General features: G+C 48.8%; 2 protein-coding genes across 6 annotated transcripts in view; one reads left to right on the top strand and one right to left on the bottom strand.

Moving 5' to 3' along the window:
- MYO7A (myosin VIIA) overlaps positions 1-15174 on the top strand; it is a 69738-nt gene extending 54564 nt beyond the window's left edge. For all 5 annotated transcript variants that reach the window (XM_014540387.1, XM_005867033.2, XM_014540388.1 and 2 more), the window contains 12 exons: positions 586-743; positions 1651-1804; positions 3419-3574; positions 4091-4196; positions 5331-5444; positions 6734-6821; positions 6979-7085; positions 9094-9279; positions 9729-9845; positions 10279-10362; positions 11452-11571; positions 12171-15174. In XM_014540387.1, the coding sequence (XP_014395873.1) occupies positions 586-743; positions 1651-1804; positions 3419-3574; positions 4091-4196; positions 5331-5444; positions 6734-6821; positions 6979-7085; positions 9094-9279; positions 9729-9845; positions 10279-10362; positions 11452-11571; positions 12171-12260 (1480 nt within the window). In that variant the 3' untranslated portion in view covers positions 12261-15174. The remainder of the gene's footprint in view (positions 1-585; positions 744-1650; positions 1805-3418; positions 3575-4090; positions 4197-5330; positions 5445-6733; positions 6822-6978; positions 7086-9093; positions 9280-9728; positions 9846-10278; positions 10363-11451; positions 11572-12170) is intronic.
- A 5957-nt stretch (positions 15175-21131) lies between these two features.
- GDPD4 (glycerophosphodiester phosphodiesterase domain containing 4) overlaps positions 21132-27169 on the bottom strand; it is a 68386-nt gene continuing 62348 nt past the window's right edge. Inside the window, exons 12-14 of the mRNA XM_014540362.1 lie at positions 24113-24260; positions 22099-22181; positions 21132-21264 (exon numbers count right to left, since the gene is read on the bottom strand). Coding sequence (XP_014395848.1) covers positions 21132-21264; positions 22099-22181; positions 24113-24260 — 364 coding nt within the window. The remainder of the gene's footprint in view (positions 21265-22098; positions 22182-24112; positions 24261-27169) is intronic.

Genomic DNA, 27169 nt, shown 5'->3' with positions numbered 1-27169 from the left:
GCAAGCGGCAGGCTTCTGCGACTCTGGTGGGGGCATCACAAAGCAACCCCACCTCTGAGCAGGGTCTGGGTCAGAGGGAGCAGGGGACCGTTTTTGTCCTCGAGATGACCCTTCTATGTGTCATCTTATCCTTCCTTCCTCTGAGAGAAGGTGGCTGTGCCACCCCAGAGGGATCCTGGGCACTCATGACTCGCAGTCCTGGTGGGGAGATGGGCACACAAGCAGGAGCTGTGACTCTGTGTACCCAGCATGTGGCGGGGCTGCTGGGGCAGAGGCGAGGCTTCCTGGAGGAGGTGGCCTCTCGCTGAGCTGTGTAGGGGTGACTCCGGAAGAGCCCGTGCCAGGGCGGAGCAGAGAGGAGCAGGAGAGAGGAGGTGGGGAGGGGCAGGGCTGTCTGGGGCACAGATGTCAGAACCTTCGTTTTCCAGCAGAGAAGGCGAGGCCCGGGGCTGGCACTGCCCCGGTCACAGGGCTGCAGGGAAGAGCAGGGCCTGTTCTGACCCCTGACCTCCAGCGATGGGGCTGGGTGGGGCTGGGTCTCACAACGTGGTGCCTGTTAGCGCTGACTGTCCCTGTGCCTGCCAGGCCCCCACCCAAGCACACCCTGAGCCGTGTGATGGTGTCCAAGGCCCGAGGGAAGGACCGGCTGTGGAGCCACACGCGGGAGCCGCTGAAGCAGGCGCTGCTCAAGAAGATCCTGGGCAGCGAGGAGCTCTCGCAGGAGGCCTGCATGGCCTTCATCGGTATCCGCACCGACGGGGTGGGGCGCGGGGAGGGGACCGCAGGGCAGGGTGGGGCCGGGCCTCAGCCTCTAGGGTTTCCATCTAGACGCCTGCTTCCCTCTGGGGTTCAGTTGGGTCCTGGGCAGATGTGGGGGGATGCTGATGGAGCCCCTCCATCCATGTGCCGGCACCTTACAGCCTTACAGTGTGCAAGGAGCCACCTCACCATCATCTCTCCTGCCTGTTATTCAGTTGACAGTACTATTGCCATGTACTGGGCCAGCATCGAGACACAGTGGTGACCAGACCCAGTCCCGGGCCTCAGGGGAGAGACATGCTGACCGGGATCAGTGCTGTGATGGGGTTGGCAGCGCAGTGACCTGACCCAGCCTTGGAGGAGGGCAGGGAGGGCTTCCTGGAGGAAGTGGTTTTTTGGCTGATACCTGAAAACTGAGTAGGACTTACTTAGCCAGTCAAAGGGGAGACAGGTGGGGAGTGTTCCAGACACAGGGAGCAGCCTGCACAAAGGCCCCGAGGCAGAACAGAGCAGGTGTTCCAGGGCACAGCTTGCGGGCAGGTCCAAGAAGGGAATCTCAAGATGTGGGCTGGCTCACGAAGGGTTCCGGTCCTGTGAAGAAGCCTGGACTGTGTCCCGAGGCCATGGGGGCCCCTGGGCAGGGCTGGCACAGATTAGTGAGTTGGACCTTGCCTCCTGGTGCTGCGAGCACTTCGGATAGAGGATCGGGGGCCTGAGGAGGCGGCCGCAGGAGTTGAGGAGAGGGGTGGGCGGTGGACAAGGACGGCAGGGTGGGAAAGCGATGCCCATTTCCTAAGTGAGTAGTCTGAGGCCCAGGGCCTCCTGCCTCCTGGCCCAGTGCCGCCCCCGCGGACACAAGCCCTTCCTTGATGCTCCCCCCACCCCCACCAGCCATGCTCAAGTACATGGGCGACTACCCATCCAAGAGGATGCGCTCCGTCAACGAGCTCACCGACCAGATCTTTGAGGGAGCCCTGAAGGCCGAGCCCCTCAAGGACGAGGTATACGTGCAGATCCTGAAGCAGCTGACCGACAACCACATCAGGTGAGCCTGGGGCTGTGGGCAGGTAAGGGGGCAGGCCCATCCCTAGTGCTCCCAGCTGCAGGGCGTCCTAAAGGTCATGCACCCATGGTGATGGGGAGCTCCCTCCCTCCCTCAGGGCAGGGAGCCACCCTCAGGCTCATGTCCTACCTCCGCCTCAGGGGGGTCAAGAACCAAGAGGTGCTAGCTGTGCCCTCTGAGCCTGTCCTTCCCCAAGTTTAACAGGCCCAGCTCCTCCTAGCGCAGCGGTTCGCAACCTGTGGGTCGCGACCCCTTTGGGGGTCGAACGACCCTTTCACAGGGATCGCCTAAGACCATCGGAAAACACATATATAATTACATACTGTTTTTGTGATTAATCACTATGCTTTAATTATGTTCAATTTGTAACAATGAAATTGGGGGTCACCACAACATGAGGAACTGTAGTAAAGGGCCGCGGCATTAGGAAGGTTGAGAACCACTGTCCTAGCTCCTGCCACTCCCTGCTTGAGCCTCCTCTGGATCCTCCTGCCCAGCCCAGACTCTGCTGTCGGCTGCAGGTTCAGCTCATGAGCAAGTGTCCCGTCTCTGGTTCGGGCTGGGCTAGGTGTCAGTTGGAAGCTCTGGCTTAAAACTCTCATGGGCTAAAGGTGTTGGGTCCCAGAGGGTATCACCTTCTTCCCCTGCTGGGCCATCCAACTGCAGGAATGGGCGGTCAGGCACATGTTAGTCTCAGAGCCTGAGAGAAGCCCTACCATCTCCCCTTATGCCCAGACCCCCAACTCCCTCCCCAGTGGTGTCACTCTCTACAGCTCTTTCTCAAGAGCCATACATCAAATCTCTTCACACTGACAAACCTCTGTACGTGCCATAGTCACAGCCTGGAAAACTTTTCATCTCCTTCGCATATCAGAATTTTTCTCATCCTTCAAAGCCTAGACCCGTGGTCGGCAAACTGCGGCTTGCGAGCCACATGCGGCTCTTTGGCCCCTTGAGTGTGGCTCTTCCTAAGCCTTAGGAGTACCCTAATTAAGTTAATAACAATGTACCTACCTATAGAGTTTAAGTTTAAAAAATTTGGCTCTCAAAAGAAATTTCAATCATTGTACTGTTGATATTTGGCTCTGTTGACTAATGAGTTTGCCGACCACTGGCCTAGACCAAATGCCACCTCCTCCTAGGAGCCCTCCAAGATTCCCCCCTGTCAGACACAGGAGCTCAGAATGGTGTCTGAGGGAGCCCGGCGGCTGTTCTAACTTAGTGCTATTCAAAGAGTAGGAGAGCTTCTACCAGAACAAATCACACACTTCTTCCTTCATAGGAAAGTCTTGCTAAAAAAAAAATCTTAGTTGAACCAAAGTACTTGGTGACACAGCTGATTTTCATTCTGGCATGAGCATCTTATCTCCCTGTGGCTATAACTGGCCCCTCATGGTTCAGCTGACTACACTTTGAGTAGCACTAATTGGATCGAGCTGTCAGGGAGGTGGGTCCATTGGTCCTCAGACAGGGGTGGGGGTCAGGCCAGGCGTGTGCTGCTGTGGTGAGAAGCCGAGGGGTGTGCAGCCCCGGGTGGTGCTCAGACTCCGTGATGGGGCCATGGTACCCGGCTGGACACCACCCCTCTTCCTGCAGGTACAGCGAGGAGCGGGGCTGGGAGCTGCTCTGGCTGTGCACGGGCCTCTTCCCCCCCAGCAACATCCTCCTGCCCCACGTGCAGCGCTTCCTGCAGTCCCGGAAGCACTGCCCCCTCGCCATCGACTGCCTGCAGCGGCTCCAGAAAGCCTTGAGGTACAGCAGCCCCAGGGGCAGAGGCAATGGCACAGAGCTGGGGGGCAGGCATTGGGATGGGCTCCCGGCCACACCAGGTTTGTAGGACGAGCCCCCTCGGGGTGAGGAAATGACCACCAGTAATTGGGACCATCCCTGGGTACCACAGCGGTCAGCTGGACAAAGGTTGCAGCACCCAGTGCCCGTTCGGACCCAGTTGAGTCTGGTTGCTCAGAAGGGCTTGGCTCATGCCTTCAAGTCTGTCAGGGAGGCAGACGCCTGACTGCACTTCATACTCTGAAAAGCCCACCTGCACCCTTCCCTTCATTCGGTCCCTCCATAGCCCTATGCGGTGGGCACTGCTATCCCATTGCACAGATGGGCAACTGGAGGCTCTGAGAGGTTAAGTGACTGTCACCTGGTAAGACGGGATGGACGGGGATTGAAGTGCGTGTTCCGTCTCCAAAAGTTCCCTCGGTTCCTGGCGTCATGCGCCAGCTGCCCCCTGACTGTGTCCCCTCCACCCCCGGCTTTTAGAAATGGGTCCCGGAAGTACCCCCCACACCTGGTGGAGGTGGAGGCCATCCAGCACAAAACCACCCAGATATTCCACAAGGTCTACTTCCCCGACGACACCGACGAGGTGAGGGCCACTGGCTGCTTGGTTCATGGACGGCCCCAAACACCTTCATGAATGCCCTCGGGGGCACAGGGAGCAGCCCGAGTCCTCCCCTCCGCCATCCCCACGTTTGCCCCTTCCTCCTGCCCCTCGTGGAGTCAGAGCTCAGTCAGGTGGGCACCGACCCCTGGGTCAGGAGCCTCTGGGTTCCGGTGAGCAGCTTCCTTGAGAAGGTCTCCCCGCCCCCCCGCCGCCCCCGCTGAGGAGGCCTGGCCTGGGAACCAAGTGCCTTCTCCCTGGAGCTGAGCTCAGTGTGGTGCCCCTCCCTGGGGCCAGCTCTGTTCCTATCGCCCTGGCCCACTTCCCTCAGACCTTCCTCCCTCCCTCCCCCCACCTGGCCTGACTGGGGGTCCCCACCACCTTGGTCCCCTTGTCCAAAGGTCCCTTTTGTCTTCCTGTCCCGCCCATTCGGCCAGGCTGCCTCCTGGTGTCCACTCCTGACCCCATCTCAGCACAGCGTCATGTTCAGAGAAATGCGTCCAACATTGAAACTTTCCATCTGAAAAGCAGTTTTAAAACTTGTCTAGAGACTAGAGACTCAGAAATGCCACGACAGGATGCCAGACACAAGGACAAAACTCTCTAAGACCCTTTTCTGTCCCCTCCAGCGGAAGGTCACATGGAGGTCCCTCTCTCATCACACTCCTCCCTCCGTCTAAACTTCCCCAGACTCTGCGGTCCCTCCCAGCCCACTCTGGGCTGCCTCCCCCTCTTTTCTCCTCCCCCCTTTTTCTGAAATTTGCTCTCTTCCTCCTCCTGTCTCTCTCCTTCCAGTCGCCCCACCCCCTGCCCCTGCCCTCTGTGCGCCTCCACCTCCTGTCTCTCTCCTTCCAGTCGCCCCACCCCCTGCCCTCTGTGCTCCTCCACTATCACTCAGGCTTGCTCAGCAGGCCCAGGGCCCTGAGGCCAAGGCTGAGTCCTGCTCAGGGGAGGACGATCTGGGAAGACCCAGACAGGAGTTAGCTGCCTTGTTCTTTCCATAAATGCTGTGCCTAGCTCCGGACCCACGGGAGCCCCCTCGGAGGGGCGTGTCTTGCATGGGAGGGGGTCGGTCTCGTTGGAGGCACAGCCAGAGCCAAGTGAGCCCCCCTCCTCCAGGCCTTCGAGGTGGAGTCCAGCACCAAGGCCAAGGACTTCTGCCAGAACATCGCCGCCCGGCTGCTCCTCAAGTCCTCAGAGGGCTTCAGCCTCTTTGTCAAAATTGCAGACAAGGTGGGTGGTGAGTCTTGCCTGCTCTTGGTCTGTTGGTTGGGACATTTGCTGAAGCCTTAGCAACTCATGAGGCAGCACGGGGAGGAAACAAGGGAGGGAGGGAGGGAGGGAGGGAGAGAGGGGAAGAGAGAGGTGCTCCTGTATGTGGCGTCCCCGTGTGCCCCCTTACAGGCAGCAGCTGCCCCGAAATCTCTCCTCTGGGGCACTGCACAGCTAGCCTCACACCAGGCCCCTCCCCCCACCCAGCACACATATACTTCCAGATTTGACTTGACCACTCCCTCAGCTGCCTGCAGAGGCCAATTAATCCTTGAACTGACCCTTGACCTGACAGGTCACAAAGCCCGGGCTGAGAAAGGTGAACTTATCTAAGGTCACACAGAAGGGGCTAGATCTAGGTGGGTCTGCCTCCATAGCGGAGGTCCCACATTGCTCCCCGCTTCTCTGCGCATGGGGTCAAAGGCCCAGGGTCAAGCCCCTTCCCCTGGGAAGGCTTCCCTGACCAGCTCTGGCAGATAAGTACTCCCTCCCATTCACTCCAGCTCCCGGTGCATCCATGTCTGTCTCCTCACTTCATGACTGTCCCTGTGCCTGACACGGGGTGCAGAGGGGTCTCAGTGAGGTCCTGGACCCAGGATCGCTTAGAGCAGTGGTTCTCAACCTTCCTAATGCTGCGACCCTTTAATACAGTTCCTCATGTTGTGGTGACCCCCAACCACAAAATTATTTTCGTTGCTACTTCATAACTGTAATTTTGCTACTGTTATGAATCATAATGTAAATATCTGATATGCAGGATGTAATTTCATTGTTATAAATTGAACATAATTAAAGCATAGTGATTAATTACAAAAACAATATGTAATTATATATGTGTTTTCCGATGGTCTTAGGCGACCCCTGTGAAAGGGTCGTTCGACCCCCAAAGGGGTCGCGACCCACAGGTTGAGAACCGCTGGCTTAGAGCCTGCAGGAGGAGCAGGACGTGGATGCCGCAGAATGTGCCAGGCAGGGACTGGGCCTCGTTCTCAGCCTTTTCCCCGGGGCCCAGAGCAACGTTCAGCAGTTCTTTGCTGAATGACAGAATGGAGTGACTGTCCCTCTGCGTGGGCTGTGTTCTGGAGACACTCAGCAGGCACGGTCGGGCAGGGTGGGGCTGGTACACGGACACCCCTTCTGGCTGCCAGAGGGAGTCTGTGGAGAAGGGGCCACCAGGTCCTGGGGTGGGGAAGTCAGAAGACAGTCTTGCTCCAGCTAAAATGAGGGGACTAGAATGGCCATGTCCTTAGGTCATCAGCGTGCCCGAGAATGACTTCTTCTTTGACTTTGTCCGACACCTGACAGACTGGATAAAGAAAGCACGGCCCGTCAAGGATGGTAACATGAGGCTGGGTCCTGGGTGCATCCGAGGCCCAGAGCAGGGTGGGGGCTGGCTCAATGTCATACCCAGAGGGTCTCCTCCGGGGCTGGTGCTGGGCATGGGCACATCTTGTACTGGGACCTTTGGGTGACACCCGGCTGCCCTCTGCCACAGGAATCGTGCCCTCGCTCACCTACCAGGTGTTCTTCATGAAGAAGCTGTGGACCACCACGGTGCCAGGGAAGGACCCCATGGCGGATTCCATCTTCCACTACTACCAGGTGAGCCGCCAGCACCGCTCTGCGGCTGTAGCCTCCACGTGCTGCGTGCGGCCTGTGCGCTTGTAGAAGCAGAGACCTGTGTCCTTGCCGGGGCGGGGCTGTACCGGCACAGCCTTGGGGAGAGATTTGTCCTGCTCTCTTCTGGGATGCTCTTCTCTCGGGTCTCTTCCTCTTTACCTGCTGAGCTTTTGGATGTGAATTCCATCATCGGATGTGTCTTTTTTTCAATTACACTTTACATTCGATAGTATTTTGTATTAGCTCCAGGTGTACAGCATGGTGGTTAGATAGTCATATACTTTACAAAGTGTCCCGTCCAGCATTTTCAGTACCCACCTGGCAGCATGCCTAGTGATTACAATGTTATTAACTATGCTTCCTATGCTGTACTTTAGATCCCCGTGACTATTTTGTAACCGCCAATCTGTACTTCTCAATCCCTTCACCTTTTCCACCCAGTTCCCTAATCTCCCACCCCTCTGGCAACCATCAGTCTGTTCCTTGTATTTATGAGTCTGTTTCTATTGGTTTGCTTTGTTCTTTAGATTCCACATGTAAGTGAAATCATATGGTATTTGTCTTTCTCTGATTGCCTTATTTCACTTAGTGTAATACCCTCATTCATGCTGTTGCAAATGTGTGGGCGTTTTTTGGGTGAGTAATATTCCATTGTGTATATGTACTACAGCTTTTTTATCCAATCGTCTACTGATGGGCACGTGGGTTGCTTTCATAACTTGCTTATTGTAAATAACACTGCAATGAACATAGGGGTGCATATATTCTTTCAAATTAGTGTTTTGGGTTTCTTTGGATATACTAGACCCAGAAGTAAAATTGCTGGGTCAGAAGGCAGTTCTATTTTTAATTTTTTGAGGAATCTCCATGCTGTTTTTTATGAATCATCTTAAGGGAAGTCTTCCCTGTCCCTGAGACTCTATCAAGTCACTTTGTTCTGTGTTCTCATAGCACTGGGAATATTTCCTTCAAAGATTGGGATTGTACATTGGTTTGATGTGATAATGTCTGTTCTTGCTTTGCCTATAAGTTCAGTGAGAGTAAGGAGGATATATGTTGTTGCTTATAGGGCTCGGCTCATAGTTGATGCTCAATAAGTAGATGTTGGCTTGATGGGTGCGTGAATAGGTGACTCTGTGAATGGATGGGAGAAGGATGGATGGTAAATGAATTTTTGAATTGGATATCGGTGAATGGATGGGTGAATGGGTAAGTGGGTAGGAGGGTTGGTAGGTGGATGGATGAACAAATAGGGAAATGGGTGGAAACAGATGTGTGGGTAGACCCATATGGCTGGGTAGATGGATGGATGAGTGGGTATAGATGAGCAGATAGGTGGTAGCGTGGATGAGTATATGAGTGAGTACGTGAAAAGGTAGGTGGATCACCATTGACTTGGGTTTCTGATTTGCCCTGTGTCCTCAGGCCAGCCTCTGTTTCCCTATGCTTTAAACAAGAGAGCTTCAAGGCTCCAGGAGCCTGTGGGTGGTGCTGGCCCTTTAGAGGATTCATCTTTGTTTTTGAGTTACTCATCATCTTCAGTTACTCTGGTTCTGGGTCTGGAAGTTCAAGGTGCGGAATGGGCTGGTGCTGCTGCTGAAACCAGCCAGTCTCAAGGGATCAGTGGAAGGAGGCTGGCTGAGAGGCTTTTCCCACAGAAGGACAGGCCTGGGCGGAGAGGCTTTTCCCACAGAAGGACAGGCCTGGGTGGGCTGGTGAATCGTCTCAGGTTCACCAGCGGGTCACTCTGAGTTTCTGCGTTTTTAAAATGGGACTGCTCACCCCACTGGACTGTTATGAGGGGAAATGACATACTATTCCCATGCAGCTCTGTTTTGAACTGCAACGTGCTGAACCTGTGTGGGCACAATTGCTGTTGTCCTGCCCTGTGCCATTTCCCCTTAAGGAGGCTGGAGAAGCAGGTGGACCCAGCCTCAGGGTGGTAGGGAAGAAGTCCCTGCCTCCCTGTGACCTGTTCTGTCTCTGGCAGGAGTTGCCCAAGTATCTCCGAGGCTACCACAAGTGCACGCGGGAAGAGGTGCTGCAGCTGGGGGCGCTGATCTACAGGGTCAAGTTCGAAGAAGACAAGTCCTACTTCCCCAGTATCCCAAAGCTGCTGCGGGAGCTGGTGCCCCAGGACCTCATCCGGCAGGTCTCACCTGACGACTGGAAGCGGGTGAGCATGGGGGAGGTGGTGGGAATAAGGTCCCCCACAATGGGTCTCCGGGCACCCCAGGGGCCAAGGAGCAGCCAACAGCCCAGGGAAGCGTCTCCTGTGGCCCCGCGTGTGATAGGGTCACCCTCCCATTCCCTCTCCACTTGCTTTAGTCTCCAGTCTTTCAGGCAAAGGAGTCAGGCAAAGGCCACTTTGCAATAATGTTCCGTCCTGGTTACCGTGGTTACTGTGATGGCTGTGGTGTCCTGGCTTTACTTGATTGCTACTCTTTGGCCTGCTTGCTTGGGGGAGGGGAGGGAGGGCAGCAATCCACTAACTAGGATAAGAAGGCAGCTCGCCATGGCTCCAGGACCCCATCATTTGCCGGGCCCTCCAAGGCCCATGACAGCTGCTGACAGAGCAGATGGGGGAGGGGCAGGGGAGAAGACTGACCCAGCCTCCCCCTGCAGTCCATCGTCGCCTACTTCAACAAGCACGCGGGGAAGTCCAAGGAGGAGGCCAAGCTGGCCTTCCTGAAGGTCATCTTCAAGTGGCCCACCTTTGGCTCAGCCTTCTTCGAGGTGAAGGTATGCTGTGGGCGGCTTCTCAGAGAGGAGGGAGGTGGGGGGGAGGGGGCTGAGAAGACAGGGACTCCTCCCCAGGACCGTGGGGAGCAGTGGCGGCCTCTGTGCCTGCCCTGGCCTGGAGAGGAGGAGAGCTCAGGACCTGTCTCAGCCGGGTGTCTCGGCTAAGTGCTGAGCCCTGGACTCGGTGCTGGACACAGAGGGACAAGACCTCAGCCTGGAGGGAAGCAGATGTGTAAACATGCCAGACTCTCGGAGGATAATCTGTGGGAGCTCTTGTCAAGGTGGCATGGCAGGGCTGCCAGCACCCTGCCCCCCTGGCACCGAGTTGGCAGGTCAACTTAATCCCAGCTGGAGCGTCTTTATTCTGCTCCAGATGCACACAGCTTTTCCTGCTCTGGGTCCCCACCTGATGATTTTTTACTTTCTTTACTAGCAAACTACGGAGCCAAACTTCCCGGAGATCCTCTTGATTGCCATCAACAAGTATGGGGTCAGCCTCATTGATCCCAGGACCAAGGTGAGCAGAGAATGGGCAGAGCAGGCAGGGGCAGGCTGCTCTGTCTGCACCCCTAATGAAGCCCCTGCCAGCCTCCACCCTCACATCACCTGCCCTCGTGGCCACACATCTTGAGAGGCTGTGCTTGTTCCGTCTACTTCCTGACCCTCATCTGCTCCATCCAAACGGCTCTGCTAGTTACTAACACCTTGTTACTAAACCCAGGGAACGCCTTAGCACTTGCCTGTCAGCATCATTGGACGCTACCATCCACTCTGTCCTTTTTACATGCTCTCTGCCTGTCGTGGGCAGCATGGCAGGCTGTGCTGGGGTGACTAATGCTCATATTTATGGGCCAAGCACTCCCATCCAGGGGACCAGGAAGCACAGACCTACCACGTGCACAGGAAGACAGCTGCACTGCGGGCGCCAGTGACCCGTCTTCCTCTTGGCTCCGTGTTTGCCTGGTTTTCCTCTCAGACCCGTCTGTGGGCTTCCTCTCTATCCAGCCCATAACACTGTGTTCCCCAAGGTTCTGTCCTGTCTTTTCTTTTTAATCTTTCTTGTTGAAAGTATTACATATGTCCTCCTTTTCCCCCATTGACCCCCTCCAGCCTGCCCCCGCCCCAGGCCTTCAGCACCCTATTGTCTGTGTCCATGTGTTATGCATATATGCCTACAAGGTCTTTGGTTGGTTACCTTCCACCCACCCACCCTCCTCCACCTTCCCTCTGAGATTACACACACTGTTCCATGCTTCCATGTCTCTGGATCCACTCTGTTCCTTCTTCTTGTCTCTTTCCTAGACTTTCCCTGGAGTCTCTCACCCAGGACCACAGTTTCAGTTCCTTTAGGCCTCCGACATGTCCACTCCCACATCCCAGCAGTCTCTTGACTCCCTTGGGTATCCCACCTGCTGGTCCCAACCCAGACGTGGAGCAGGAAGGCCCCTGCCTCCCCAGCAGCACTCTGGCAGAGCTAGCCTCTACCCTCCTGCTCATCTTCCCAGGGCCCCAGGCCCTTCCTATGGGTGGTGTCTGTGGGCTGGAGCTGAAGGGAGTGAGGCCAGAGAGTCCAGGCTGTGCAGCCTCAGACCTTCTGCTCCCCCAGGACATCTTGACCACGCACCCCTTCACCAAGATCTCCAACTGGAGCAGCGGCAACACCTACTTCCACATCACCATTGGGAACCTGGTGCGCGGGAGCAAGCTGCTCTGTGAGACGTCGCTGGTGAGAGCGCCTTTCCAGGCCTGGCGGGCGCCCCTGCTGCACTAAAGCTTCAGCCGCTCTCCAGGCCCTGGAGCAAACATGGGGAGTGCGTGGCTTGGCCTGGGGCCAGGATCAAGAGTCAGGTTGGGGCCAAGGTCAGGTCATTTTGAGGCTCAGCTTTAGGTCTGGGAGAAGAGGCTTAATCTGGGGCTGAGGAACAGACCCCTCCTGCAGTAACTATTGTTTGAGTGCCTTTAGTACCTGGGGAGTGAGCCTTCAACTCTGAGTTCAACAGTAAAACCATTACCAACGAGGCCTCCTGGACTCAATTTCCAAGGCATAGCTTCACTTGTAGCCTTTAGAGTCATTCTTGGAGGTAGGCTTCCAGAATGTGAGGGACACACAAGCTAGGCCTTCATGTGGGGTCATACAGCTTAGAACCGTAGACATCTACCTGGAGGAATCCAGCCCCTCCACTGTGCAGCTGGGGAGACCGAATCCAGAGTGGATGAGAGTTGCCTTGTCCAGGGTGCTGCCTACTGCACTTCTCTGGGAGCTGGGTGTGCGTGGGCTGGGCCTGTCCTTCTTTGCACTGTTTATCATCTTGCCACTGTCTCCAGGGCTACAAGATGGATGACCTCCTGACTTCCTATATCAGCCAGATGCTCACGGCCATGAGCAAACAGCGGGGCTCCCGGAGTGGCAAGTGAACAGTGTGGAGGCGGCACTGGCTCTGTGCCTGCGCCTCAGGTGGCAGCTGGGGGAAGACCTTTGCCATCGGGCAGAGAAGCTGGGCCAGCCAGCCACCAGTGACAGCACCAGCTTGGACTCTGGTCCTCCTTCCAGTGAGGTGGCCTTGCTGGGGTGCAGAGCACCCTTCCAACACCCCTAAGGCCCGCAGGTAGGATTTGGTCCTGGCTGTGGCCTTCCCGGTTGTAAGAGCCTGTGCTCCGTGCACGCTTCTCTCATCCCAGACCAGCCCGGCCATGCGACCTCCTTTGGCTTTCTGTGTGCACTGGGACCGGGAATCAAGAGGACACCCTAGTTCTCCATCCTGGGGGCAACCAGACCAAACCAACCTAATCAAGAGTATTCTGACACCTAAGGACTGGACTGGTTGAATTCCCGTACGTCCAGGACCCTCAGCTGGGGTGGAGGAGACGGACTCCTCTCTCTATTGCAGTGTGAGTGCTGAGCCCCTCTTTCCTGACCACCTCAGGTCATAAAGCACGTGTTTCACCTTCTGGCCTGGGAGTGTCTCTAATGGGAGGAGGAGGGAAAGAGTCTGTGGGGACAGGGCCCTGTTGGCTGTGTAACTCTCTCCTTGGTCTATGTGTACAGGGCCAAGCTGGTCTGGGCCTGGGGGTAGGGGTGTCTGAGCCCAAGGTGTGCTTGAAAGAGATTTAAAAGACTGGCTGAGACAAGGGCAGATAGCAGAGAAATGCTGGGCTTCGGCCTGGGAGGTGAGGACCTAAGTGTGCACGGGCAAGAGGTCAAGGAGGGACTGGCTTCTGAGCCTTCACCAGGGCCAGTGGAGCCAGAGTGGCCCCGGAATCCTGCCAGAAACATCTCCTTGGTTCATTAAGAAATCCCTGAGAACCCCACGAACAATGTCTCTTTGGGTTAAATCCCTACATCCAGTGGGTGCCTGTAAAATGCTACTTTGACACCAGGATGGACAACCAAGTTTGGCCATGACCTGGGCAGGTCTGGAGCTGGAGGCTTCAGAGAGGGAAGGTGTGATTTGGGGCTGTGGCCGGGATGAGTGCCTAGTGAGGTGACAGGGGAGAATCCCCTTGAAGCGGGTGTGTCTGTGATCTGCCTCGGGGTCCCCCTGATACTTCAGCAGAGCCAAGTCCTGCTTGCCCTCACACACCCAGGTGTTTAGCGTCTAGGTGCCCAACCGACCCACAGGGAGTACTATTCCTGTTCTCCGCAGCTGCCTGTGGGAGAGGGAGGGGGCGTTGAGGAAACGCAGGCCCCAAACCATAGCCCTGCCTTCTGGGATGGTCGTGTTGCTGTCCTAGACTGTCCTGCCCCTCCCTTCTCCCGCCCCCCACAACCCCGAGTGGTTACCTGCCTCCACAGTCAGTCCAGGATAAGCCTGGGCCTGGGGAAGGTGCTACAGTGGTCTGCCCCTACACCATCATCGTATAGATGGGGACACTGAGGCCCAGATAAGTGTGAATAGGTGAAGGTCACCTAGTGGAACTCAATTCACTGCTTCTACTATTGGGATCCCACACAGAAGGGGCTCCAGCTGCTTGTTCTAAGTTGTAGTTTCCCTTCAAGGAATGCGCCCTCTTTCCATTGGGGAATCAGCCAACAGCAAACTATTAGGAAGCATCATCCCACTTCACACTAGATCACAAAGAATGCCTGTGGATAAAATCTTTGCCCCTAACATGCCCAGGCCACCTCTCATTTTCTGACCCAGGATGGCATCCCTTTTGCACTCATCCCCTAGTCTTTTTCAGCCTGAGTCATCACAGAAGGGTCCAAAGAATGCATACTCCACTTACCTTCTGTCTTCCTGAAAGGTTGCCTTTATTTACATGCTGAAGTTCACCACCGCCGCTCCATTAGCAGGGCTACTATGAAGGGTTCGGATGAGAAAAACCCGTATCATCCAGGGAAGAATGCGCTCCAGCTCCAAGACCACAGCAGTTGTTTTCCCTCTTGCCTACACCCTGGAGCTGCATCCTTTATAGAAAGGCTAGACCTGACGTTCTCCATCGAGCTTCCAATGCTCTTCTGCACTCCCTTCTTGACCGCTCCCCACCATCACCACCCTTAGGCACAGAGAGGAAGAATTAGAAGGGGGCAAGATGTGGCTCATTCTTTGAAGAGAGCCCAAAGGAGAAGGACATGTTGGATGTGGTGGAAAACATCGTAAAACAGGATTCTTGGGAGTATTCAACAGTGGGAGTCTTTTTGGGTTGTTTTAGGGTGAGAAGTGTCTATGGAGGAAACTGCTGGGTCCTTTGCCTCTGGCACTGCAGTCTGGAGGGTGGCCTCTGTTGGCCTTCTAGGTGAGTGCTGGGGTGGATTCAAAGGCCTTCTCAGTGGGCACCGGTTGTCTAAGGTCATCTGTAGCAGGCTCGGTGGCTTCCTGGACTGATTATGGTTCAATGTCTTTTATCCTGGTTAAACCTCGGGAGGGGCTGCTGGAGGCTCCGGGCTTTCCCCAACTTGGGAAGGAGATGGCATGGCTGCAGAGTAATCTTCTCCTTTCTCACTTTTTCTCCCTTTGTATCTTATACTTCCAGTATCTGTGGGATAGAAAAGACAAACACACGGAGTTCTCAAATGTCACCTCTCCAATCCCTGTTGGTCATGTAGTGAAATCCTCGTTATATTTAAAATGTTAGTCCCTCACTTACCATCTCAGGTTCTTTCCCCCTAGTTCTCCCTATCCCAGACTTTGTGCAAACTTTATCATGGTCATGCAATTCAGCATGCCGCTGGAATCGAAGAGTCTATTGTGTGAGGTTCCAACCCCCCAGGGAAGCCCTCAGAAGACAGAAATTAACATTCTCTTAAAGTTCATGCACTTCACAACCATTGCCTTAAAAAATGAACACAAGAAAAAGATAAATAATGAACACTTCTCTATTAGAATAGGAGCTTCTTATGGTCAGAGACTTTGTCTTGCTTGCCACTAGATACAGTGTTGTCACATAGTAAGTACTCAAAAAATAATTTTTATCTAGCTGACTAATAGAAAAAATAAAAGGTGGAGAGGTCTTCTAGCAATGGAGCTGGGGATTTGACTCTTACCAAAGACAAATTAAAAACTGGATAATATACAAAACCAATAAAATATCTTAAATGATATAAGAATTTACAATAAGGGAGGAACTGTGTAGCCAAAATCTAGAAGAAAGTGAGAATCCAAAGTGGTAAGCCCAGAACTTGGTTATTTTTTTTACCCTGAATGTAATTTCAATCTTGAAGAAATAGCTACACACATGAGCTTTATCTTTTGTCAGGAGGAAGGGGATTTTTTATTGCTCTTGAGTGGAATTTGTAGGTCAACTGAATTTTAGGACAACAAATACCTAGGATATTAGGTTTTCTAATTCATGAATGTGGTGTATTGCTCCATTTATTTGGGTCTTCTTTTAGCAAACATTTGTAGTTTTCAGGTTTTATGTTGTTATAAATGGCATTTAGATTTTTAAAATTTTACCAATTATTCATTGGTAATATAAAGTCTTACAATTAATTTCTCTGTATATTGACCTTATATCCTGAGCGACTACTTAACCCACTTATTATTTTCAATAGGTTTGTTTGTTGTTTGATTCCTTAGAGTTTTTAATTTAAATAATCGTATCTGCAAACCAGAAGTTTTATTTATTCCTTTATAGCTGTCATTTATCTTATTAAACTGGCTATGATCTCCAGCACAATGCTGAATAGAAGTTGTGAGAGCAGATATCCTTGCCTTATTTCTGATCTTACAGGGAAAATATTCATTGCTTCCCCATTAAAAATGATATTGGCAGTAGGTTTATTGTAAATATATTTTATCAGATTGAGGAAGTTTAATCCCTATTCCTAGTTAGCCCAGACATTCATTATAAAGGGGTGTTGACTTTTGTCAAATATGCTTTTTTTATTTTAATATGGGATTATATTAGTTTTTATATGAAATATCCATCTTGCATTACTGGTATACACCTTACTTTCTCATGATGTATCATCCTGTTTACATTGATTGATTCAATTTGCTAATATTTTGTTAAGGATTTTTATGTCTAAGTTTGTAGATGATATTGATCTGTAAATTTTGTTCTGTAATGTCTTTGTGAAGTTTTATATGAGGACTTTTCTGGCCTCAAAAATCAGCTGGGAAGTGTTCTTTCCTCTTTTTTTTGAGTTGGTATAATATTAGTATCATTTATTTATTTATTTTTAGTTAATCCTCACCAGAGGATATTTCTCCCCATTGATTTTTAGAGAGTGGAAGGGAGGGGGCGGGGGAGAGACAAACATTGATGTGAATGAGAGACACTGACTGGTTGCTTTCAGCAGGAGCCCTGACCAGGGCAGGGGATTGAACCTGCAACCCAGGTACATAACTCTAGACTGGGAATCAAACCTGTGACCCTTCCGTGTGCAGGCTGGCACTCTAACCACTGAACACTACCGGCCAAGGCTATTAGTATTATTTCTTAAATATTTGAATAACCAGTGAAACTCTTTGGGCCCAAACTTTTCTTTCTGGTGAAGTTTTTGATATATGAATTTGATTTTGATAGTGGGTTATTACAAATTTCTATTTCTTTTTCTGTCAGGTCTGGTAAAATATATTTTCAGGAATTGTTCCCTTCATTTTGGTTGTCAAATTTAATGACATAAAAATGTTCATAATTTTCCTTTTTATGGCTAGGATCTATGGATATACTCTTTTATTCATCATCAATTATATTGGCAACCTCTTTCTCTCCCTCCCCCCACCTCACACATCTTGCTAAGAGTTTATCAATATTATTAAACTTTTCAAAGGACTAACTTTCCACTGTTTTGCATTTCCTTTGTATCTTTCTGTTTTATCGATCGCTGCTATATTTAGTATTTCCTTTCTTTTACTTAGGAAAAATGTACTCTTCTTTTTATAGATTCTTAAGGTAGAAACTTAAACAGTATTAAACCTTTCTTCCTTCTAACATTTAAATTTTCCTGTAAGTCCTGCTGTTGTATATGCATTATCCTTTACTTAAAAATATATAATATCTAAGTTCCCTTGTGATTTACTCCTAAATCAATGGAATGTTTAAAAATACATTAATTTCCAGTATTTAGAGGCTAATCTAGATATTTTATTAATATTTGTTTTTAAGTTTGTTGTGGTCACAGAATACACTGTGTAAAGATCCAAATCTTTTGAAATTTATTTATTGAGACTTGTCTTATGGCTTATCATCTGGTCTATTTTGGTAAATATGCCATGTACATTTGAAAATATGGTATATTCTTCCAGTTGTTGGGAATTTTGTTTTATGTCAATGTGACTGAAATTGTTGTTCAGATTTCTATAACCCTTCTGATTTTATTTTTTTGTGTGTGATTATTTATTTCAAGTACTGAGAGACTACTTATAAAATCTCCAACTATGATTTCTCTTTCATTTTTTGTTTCATATGGTTTGAAGCTCTGATATTAAGTGCATACATCATTTTATTTATAATGGCTTCCTGATATACTGACCTTTTCATCATTATGAAATCTTTGTTTCCAGTAATGTTCCATGTTTTGAAGTCTATTTTTTTCTGATATTATTTCTTACTAGAGGCCCAGTGCATGAATTTGTGCATGGATGGGGTCCCTCAGCCTGGTTGACAATCAGGGCTAATCGCCCGATCAGGGTTGGCTGGCCAGGGGGAGGGACCCTGATCAGGGAGGGACCACAGGAAGTTGGCCAGCCACGGGAGGTTGGCTGTGGGAGTGCACTGACCAGCAGGGGGCAGCTCCTGCGTTGAGCGTCTGCCCCCTGGTGGTCAGTGCGCATCAGAGCAACCAGTCGTTTGGTCGACTGGTCGTAAAGGTTGCTTAGGCTCTTATATATATAGATGCAGATTGTTTGCCCCATCCTTTTACTTTGAATCAATTTGTGACTTTGGTTTTAAGTATTTCTTTTGTAGACCACATATGGTTGGGACTTTCTTTTTTTCTATTAGACAATCTCTACTTTTGAGTATTTGGTCCATTTATATGTAATGTAATTAATAAAATGGTTGCATTTATGACTACCATGTTTCAACTTATTGTCTATTGTTTTTTTCTGTTATTTTGCTTCCTTTGTTCTCCTTTTTCTGAATCCATCTGCTATGAGATATATTATTGTGCTAGCTTTGAAAAAGTAAGCTGCTATGTTGTGAGAGGGCCATATGACAAGGACCTGAAGGTGAACTCCAGGAGCTCAGAGAAAAACCCTGTCATCAGTGATCAAGAGAACAGGGACAGTTACAGTCCTACAATTCTAAGGAACTAAATTCTGCCAAAAACCAGTGAGAATGAAAGAGTAATCTTAAGTCTCAGCCAGGCCAATTCCTTTATTTTAGCCTGGTGAGACTCTAAACAGAGTACCCAGCTAACCCATGCCTAAATTCCTGGCCATAATAAAATTACTGAAAACCAGTAACAAAAGAAACAATCATAAAAAGCAGTCAGAAGGGGACATCTCTAATACTTTCAACAATAAAGATAATTTTTTAAAAAGCAGAGAAAAAGGACATATTAGAAGTAGAGGAACAAAGATAAGAAAATGAAAAAACTATTTTTATCTTGGAAGACTTTTCATAAGAAACTATATGAGCCCTAGCCGGTTTGGCTCAGTGGATAGAGTGTTGGCCTGTGGACTGAAGAGTCTCAGGTTCAATTCCAGTCAAGGGCATGTACCTCGGCTGCAGACTCCTCCCCAGCCAGGGCCCTAGTCGGGCTCATGCAAGAGGCAACCAATCAATGTGTTTCTCTCACATAGATGTTTCTGTCTCTTCCTCTCTCTTCCATTCTCTCTAAAATCAATGGAAAAATATACTCAGGGGAGGATTTAAAAAGAAAAAGAAAAAAGAAACTATATAAGACAGAAAACAAAGGACTGAGTTCTTTAGAGTGCTGAAAAAATATATCCTTAAGCTAGAAAGGTGCTGAATATCTTCTGATGGCAACAGCCATACATGCCCATCTTGTTGGTGGCTATGGTGTAAGATGTGACACTGTGCTTAGTATTGGGGGCTCTATTCCCCTCAACCTAGACTGAGGTTTTGAGTTCTATCTAATCTTACTTGTTCCTTCCAGGATTCTAAACTTGGTCTTGAACCTTCTAGGTTTTTCTTGGAAGTACTCAAACAGCCTTTTGATACCTTTTCTTTCTGCTTAGATCAGACAAAATTAGTTTATGCAATAGGCAACTAAAAACTCTTAAACTGAAATACTCAACTTATTTTCTATTCACCTTCTCTCCTTTTCATTTTAACATGAAGGGTGTTGGAAGTTAACTGAGTACTTTTTCTAAGGCATTATAGCCATTAAAGGTATACATATCTTCAAATTTTCTTTCAAAACCTCTCCTATCCATGATTTCCTCACCATTTCCATGTTCTTTTCATTTTTTGGCTCTGTTAGTAATGGGCTGAATTGTGTGCCCCCAAATTCACATGTTGAAGCCTTAACCCCAGTGCCTCAAAATCTAAACTATACTTGGCGATAGAGCCTTTAAAGAGTTCATTAAAATAAGGCCATTAGGGTGGGCAATAATCCAATCTGCCTGAAGAAGAGGAAATTTGGAGACAAACAGAGGCACTGAAGATGTGTATGCGCATAGAGGAAAGGCTGTGTGAGGTACAGCAAGAAGGTGGCTATCTGCAAGCCAAGAACAGGGGCTCAGAAGAAACCAAACCTGCTGACACACTGATCTTGAACTAGTCTCCATAAGTGTGAGAAAATAAACTTTTGTTGCTTAAGCCACCAGCCTACGATATTTTATTATGGCAGCCTTAGTTTATTCATGCAACTACTAAAAATCATAAGGTATCTGGAATACAGCCCTCAGACTTCTTAACAGCCAGTAGAGTGATCTTAAGATTCATGTAACTAAGAGTTACTTTAGAATTCTCCTCCCCTCAAGAGATTTGGACAATCTTGGTTTGAACCTTCAGTTTCACAGTATAAATGACTTCCATTTAATTTATCCAAATTTCTAAACATTCTTTCAGAGTCCCCGTGGATCCATTCCTGACTCTAAGTATTGTGTTATTCAGTCATCTACCACTGGTGCATAGCATCTCAGGATCTTCACCATCCACAATAAATTAAATTAATTCATGATTTTGTGCTGCTTTACTAAAGGTTCCAGAAACTGTGAAAGAAACAGTATCATGTACTGCACAGTCCTCTGCCTTCTACTTGGTTTTTCCTTTGACATTGAACTGGCTTCCCAAACCAATAACAATGTGATTATCGCCACAACCTTTTGAAAGTTCAATCTAGCTTACCCTTCCCTTACTGGACCTATCTCCCTTCCTCAGCACCTGAATTCTTCTGCTTAATAATAAAGTATTCTGTTATTCCATCCCCTCTACACAGAAACCGAGCATATCGCTCCCCTGTTTGAAACTCATTTGCCATCTCCTGACTGCTTATATGCAGAGTCCAGACTCTAGTCCAGCACTTCAGGATCTCTGCTGTGTCCCCCGCCACCGACCCTCCAACACACATTGCCCACAGCTATTCTGGATGTGGGTGTCTGGACCACTAATGTCAATAGCTATACTTTTGTCTGCTTCTTCACTGTTCTCTGTGGGCCAACCCTCTGCTCTGTAGAGCCAACCTCCATTTTTTCAATGATCTTCAGTCCCTCGCAGGGTGCTTGGCACAAAGTGAGAACTCAAGAACTGTGTGCTGAATAAAGATATGAAGAAATAAAAAGTAAATACCATGTTCAACATCTTCCTATGGGGTCTCTGCTTAGAGAATGAAGTCCAAAAAGAGCCTGATGTCAAGGGCCCTCCAGAATCTGTGCCCAGCTACACCTCTCACTTTTCTCTGGTCCCCACCCTCCATATCCGACTCCCTCAGCACTTGTCAGTGACATGAAAAGCAGACCCCATGCCCTGGGGTAATGGGTAGCAGTGGGGTAGGCCCCCAACTTTACCTGTGTAACTGCTGGTGCGTTCGAAGACTTGTTCTCTTAGGTTCTCTCTCCACCTGGAAGGAAGCAGACTATCCGTGAATCTTGGATAAGAATATAATAATCCAAAAATAACAATAATCCAAGGTAGTGGCCAAAAATAACAATAACCCAAGGTAGTAGTAAAAAAAGAACAATAATCCAAGGCAGTAGCCAGAAAAGAAACATTATCCAGTAAAATTCTCACTTAAGCAGAGGGTTTATAGTTTTCCCTTTAAAGGATAACTCACAGTGAAGAAATGGTGGTCATGATTAGGTCTACACAACCATGGTCTCCTTTAGCTAAAATTCTTCTAGTTGGTGTTTCCTCTCCCACCTGGAAACTTGTAACCATGTAGCATTATCCCTGCATGGATTCTGACATGTCATTTTCTTAGATAAAGATTATGGCCTAGAAAAGGACAATGATTTTCCTAGGGTCGCCCTGCAACTAAGGGGCAAATCCAGGGCTAAAACCCAGGCTTCCAGGTTTGTGAACTTGCTGTTTACACAGCGTCCTGCTATGTCCAGTTTTGTGGAAGGTGGGAAGATGGAGGCACTTGTTCTTGACAACCTTCAGCTCCCATCCTCTCCCAAGTAATCCCCACTGAATCTGTGGTCACTGAGCATCAGTGACAGTCCTTATCCTTAGAATACTGTCTTGTGCAGAGGAGGTGGAAGGGGTGTGACGAGCTGCAGGCAGCATGAAAAGAAATGAAGGGTTCAGATTACTAACCCTGTCTTCCTGAGAACTTGCCATGAGGAATGGATTATAGGAAGGGTGTTTAACTGTTTTTTCTCAACTTCTCAAAGGAACCACTTGTACTTTTATTTTGGGAAAAATTCATTTAAAATCACAAACATATGCTTACCAATGAAAATAAAATACGGTGAAAATGAAAACTGCAGAAATACAATCCAGGAGAACCCACAGGAACACATAGGACTTTGGTGTCTGCAAAGTAGAAAACAAACTACAGTTCATGAACTGTTGGAAGGGATTTTAGATCAGATGGGCCAAGTCCCTTACTCTGCTGCCAGGGCTGGGGATGGAGTGGAGGGGAACAAACCAGGCGGAGGAAGCTGTCGGATGTGGTGATCTCACACACAGAGAATACCTGCTGCTCTCCTAACAATCACCCTTCCAAGGGGGGAGGGGCTCTAGAGGGATGAAACTGCACACTCTTCATTTCCCTGGCCACTCAACACAGAGGCCTGAGGGAGTCCCAGAGAAATCACATGGCAAGTCTGCTCTGGACCCAGGACCACAGCCCAAGTTCTGGAGTCCCAGCTCTCTGTGTTTCCATGGCTCGGCTTCCCAAGCCTGGCTGTGCATCCAAATCCACCTGCGCAGCTTTCAATAGTACAGGTTCCTGGGTCTCTCTACAGACCTCAGGAATTAGAACTTCTGTATTTCTAACAGCTTCCCAGGTGATACTGAAGCACCTCATCTGTGAGCCAGCAGTTCTATATCATGATACTTCAAGTAAGTAGGTTGAAATTATAATTCTCCCTTACCTAACATGTCCCCTGCTCTACACTCCTTACCTGAATCACCACATCCCAGAGCTCCAGCTCCTAGGGCCTCTTGTGTGAGTTTTCTAATTTCCTGGTTTGATTCTCCCTTTCTTCCTCCACTGCTCCCCCTCCAATTTTACTTCATGCTGCTGGGGCTGGCATTTTTTATTCTTTCTTAGGCCATTCCCCACCCTATCCCGAGGTCTTTCCTTGGATTGAATAATCCTATATAATAAAGAGGTGATATGCAAATTGACCATCACTCCAACACACAAGATGGCCACCCCCATGTGGTCAAAGATGGCCACCACAAGAAGGCCAGCAGGGGAGGACAGTTGTGGGCAATCAGGCCCACAGGGGAGGGAAGTTAGGGGTGACTGGGCCAGCAGGGGAGGGCAGTTAGGGTGAACAGGCCGGCAGGGGAGGGCAGTTAGGGGCAATAGGGCTGGCAGGGGAGCAGTCAGGCGTTGATCAGGCCAGCAGGGGAGTGGTTAGGTGGTGATCAGGTTGGCAGGCAGAAGCGGTTAGGGGCAATCAGACAGGCAGGTGAGCAGTTGGGAGCCAGCAGTCCTGGATTGTGAGAGGGATGTCCGACTGCCTAAATGGGCAGTCAGAAACCCCTCGAGGGGTCCCAGATTGGAGAGGGTGCAGGCTGGGCTGAGGTACACACACACATACACCCCCGCCCCCATGCATGAATTTCATGCACTGGGCCTCTAGTGATATTAATAAAAACACTAATGATCATGATAATAATAAAAACTAACAATTAATGAACACTTACAGGAGCTAAGGAAGTGTTCTAAGCACTTTAAGGGTATTTTCACATCTAATGTTCACAACAGCCCTACTAGACAGGTGTAGTAGGAGCTCTTAACTAACTTCCACTAAACTAGGGCTCTTAATGCCCTCGGGGAACCAGACTGATGGATGCCCACCCCATGAGCATCACCAAGCAAAACCAAGAATAAGTTGTCTTGTGCCTCAAATGGCTTAGAACAGTTGTATTTATTGTTTTAATTGTGCAGTATAATAAAATGTTACTTAAATCTGTAAAATCTGAGTGAAAATAAAAGTATACAATGTGACTTTGCTATTCCTCCCCAACAAGAGGTGAAGTCTGTTTCTGCCCTCATCCACCTTGAATCTGGACTTGACCATGTGATTTTCTTTGGCCAATAGAACATTTCCAAGTTCACAGTAGGATCTGTGTGATAGAAGGGAGAAAGCCACACCTCCAAAATCATAGATGTCTCTGCCCTTAAGTCGCTCCCCAGGCAACTACACAGTGGGAAATATACAGGTGGGGTAGGGGACGTGAAATCCTATTATACCAGCCTTGGAAGAACAATCTGGAACTCAGCTCACCATGGCGTAGTACGGGTAATTTATCTGCCTGAGGAGCACAATGTTGTCTGTGGTCACCGAGTTAATCTTGGAGCACCAGGCCAGTGAGAAGACCCAAGGCTCATTGACGATATATAAGTTGATAATGAAGTTAGCTGCTTTATAATCACTGGAACAAAAACAGAATCCATAGGACATTTAGATTTAATCTTCCCCTCATCATCTAAAAAGGGAAAAGCTACCAGGTTTGTGAAAGGCTGCTGCTTAAATCACCAGAAGCAGCTGGTTCTGAAACAACTTATGATATGACATGCAGAATGGGTTCCTGTAGGAATGAGATAAGGGAATGGATTTGATACCTCTACTACTGCACCAACAGTGGCATGTTAGTAAATGGAGGCCTAAGGCAGTGGTCGGCAAACCACAGCTCGCGAGCCACATGCCGCTCTTTGGCCCCTTGAGTGTGGCTCTTCCACAAAATACCATGAGCGGGCATGCATGTACAGTGCGATTGAAACTTCATGGCCCATGTGCAAAAGTCGGTTTTCGGCCTGGGCGAGTCTATTTTGAAGAAGTGGCGTTAGAAGTGGGGGGTGTCGGTCGGTGGGTCGGGTGACGGGATACGCAGCATGGGGGAAGCGCGCGATTCATGCACAAGTTGAGGATGGGAGAGTTGGAAGGGGTTGACCTCAGCGAACGTACCTCAATCCGATTGAGGACGTTTTTAGCAAAGGCCAGCTTAGGAGTACCCTAATTAAGTTAATAACAATGTACCTACCTATACAGTTTAAGTTTAAAAAATTTGGCTCTCAAAAGGAATTTCAATCGTTGTACTGTTGATATTTGGCTCTGTTGACTAATGAGTTTGCCGACCACTGGCCTAAGGGAAAGCAAAGAAAGAAAAAAGTCCTATTTGTAGTATTTGCTAATTTCTATGGTGTAAATACTCCAACCATAGCCAATTTCAAACTACCACTGGTAAAAACAGGTTTACATAGTTTCTGAATATTTAATAATAGGCTCCCAAAAGCTGATATGAGTCAGCTCCAGCACACTATTGGGTACCACCCTTTATTCTACCTGCTCTTTTATGGGTCTTTACTTGAGTGTAAGCAAATTAAAGGCAGAGACAATATCTATTCATCTTTGTATATCCAGGACCTGGCTAGCATAAGACTTGCCTTCATAAATAGTAGTTGAAGGAATGAATAAATGAATTCCAATTTGGTTAATATTTACATTTTGAATATAAAGATTTTTTATAAACATTGAGTAGAGGGAATGAAACCCAATTTTCTCCAGTACACTAAATGCCAGTAGATACTTGTGTACAGTCTCCAGAAACAGGAAGAAAATAACTAGAGGAATATCTAGTGATTCTAATCAGGTAGTCATTTTCAGGGATTAAACTTCTCAGAAAATACACCGTGTATAGCATATTGAAAACAACTCCATACCGCCTGGGTCTGAATCTCACCTCTGTCATATATATCAGCTTGGCAAGTTCTGTAAAATAAAAACAATACCACCACCTTTGCAGGAATGTTGTCAATTATTACCCAATATGTGTCTAAGACAATTCTACATATCACCTAAAGATAAATAAAAAATAGAAGAAAATAGTAGTTAAAAGCTACCTTTTCGTTTCTTTTGAAACTGACACACAAAAACCAATCACATTTTCATTTGGTAATAATGAACAGATAGAAACTAAAATTAAAAACAGTACCATTAACAATCACTCCAAAGAAAATTAAATAATTAGTTATCTTAACAAAGTAAGTACTAGATCTGTAAGCTGAAAATTACAAAATATTGATGAAAGTAATCAAAGCATATTTAAATAAATGGAGAGACATATGTATTCATGGATTGAAAGACTCAACATCATAAAGATGTCAATTCTCCTCAAATTGATCCACCGGCTTAATGCAATTCCCATCAAAATCCCAACAAGCTTTTTTGTACAATTTGGCCAGCTGGTTCTGAAATTTATATGTAAAGGCACAACTTCCAAGTAGCTAAAACAATCTTGAAAAAGAAGATAATAAATTGAAAGAGAATCACTCTATCCAATATTAAAGGTTACTATACAGCTATTGTAATCAAGACAGTATGGTATTAGAGAAGGGATAAACGTATAGCTGAGTGGAACATAATTTAATACCCAGAAATAGACCCACACAAATATGCCCAAATGATTTTTGATAAAGGTGAAAAAGTAATTCAATGAAATAATGAAGGTTTTTTTAAATGGTGCTAGAGCAGGGTGGGCAAACTTTTTGACTCGCGGGCCACAATGGGTTCTTAAACTGGACCGGAGGGCCAGAACAAAAGCATGGATGGAGTGTTTGTGTGAACTAATATAAATTCAAAGTAAACATCATTACATAAAAGGGTACGGTCTTTTTTTTTTTTAGTTTTATTCATTTCAAACAGGCCGGATCTGGCCCGCGGGCCGTAGTTTGCCCACGGCTATGCTAGAGCAATTGGACAAGCATAGGCAGAAAAAAAGAAGAACCTTGACCTAACCACACAATTTATATAAGAATAAACTCAAAATGGATCACAGATTTAAATATATAAAAACTAGAGGCCTGGTGCATAAAAATTTGTGCACTCGGGGGAGTCCCTCAGCCCAGCCTGTGCCCTCTCGCAGTCTGGGACTCCTCGGGGGATGTTCACCTGCTGGCTTAGGCCCGCTCCCCGGGGAATTGGGCCTAAGCTGGCAGTCAGACATCCCTTTGGCAGCCTGGCAGCCCTTGGGGGATGTCCACTTGCCAGTGGGGAGCAGGCCTAAGGTGTAGTCGGACATCCTTGGCACTGCTGAGGAGGCAGGAGAGGCTCCCGCCACCACCGCTGTGCTGGCAGCCATCAGTCTGGCTTGTGGCTGAGCAGAGCTCCCCCATGTGGGAGCGCACTGACCACGAGGGGGCAGCTCCTGCATTGAGTGTCTGCCCCCTGGTGGTCAGTGTGTGTCATAATGACCAGTCATTCCCAGTCTTTCTGCTGTTAGGGTCAGTTTGCATATTACCCTTTTACTATATAGGATAGAGGCCTGGTGCATGGGTGGGGGCC

This window comes from Myotis brandtii, unplaced genomic scaffold (genome assembly GCF_000412655.1).
Source record: "Myotis brandtii unplaced genomic scaffold, ASM41265v1 scaffold244, whole genome shotgun sequence".
Classification (NCBI taxonomy): domain Eukaryota; kingdom Metazoa; phylum Chordata; class Mammalia; order Chiroptera; family Vespertilionidae; genus Myotis; species Myotis brandtii.
Note: the sequence above shows the minus strand (reverse complement) of the source record. Positions and strands in the feature narration are given on the sequence as shown.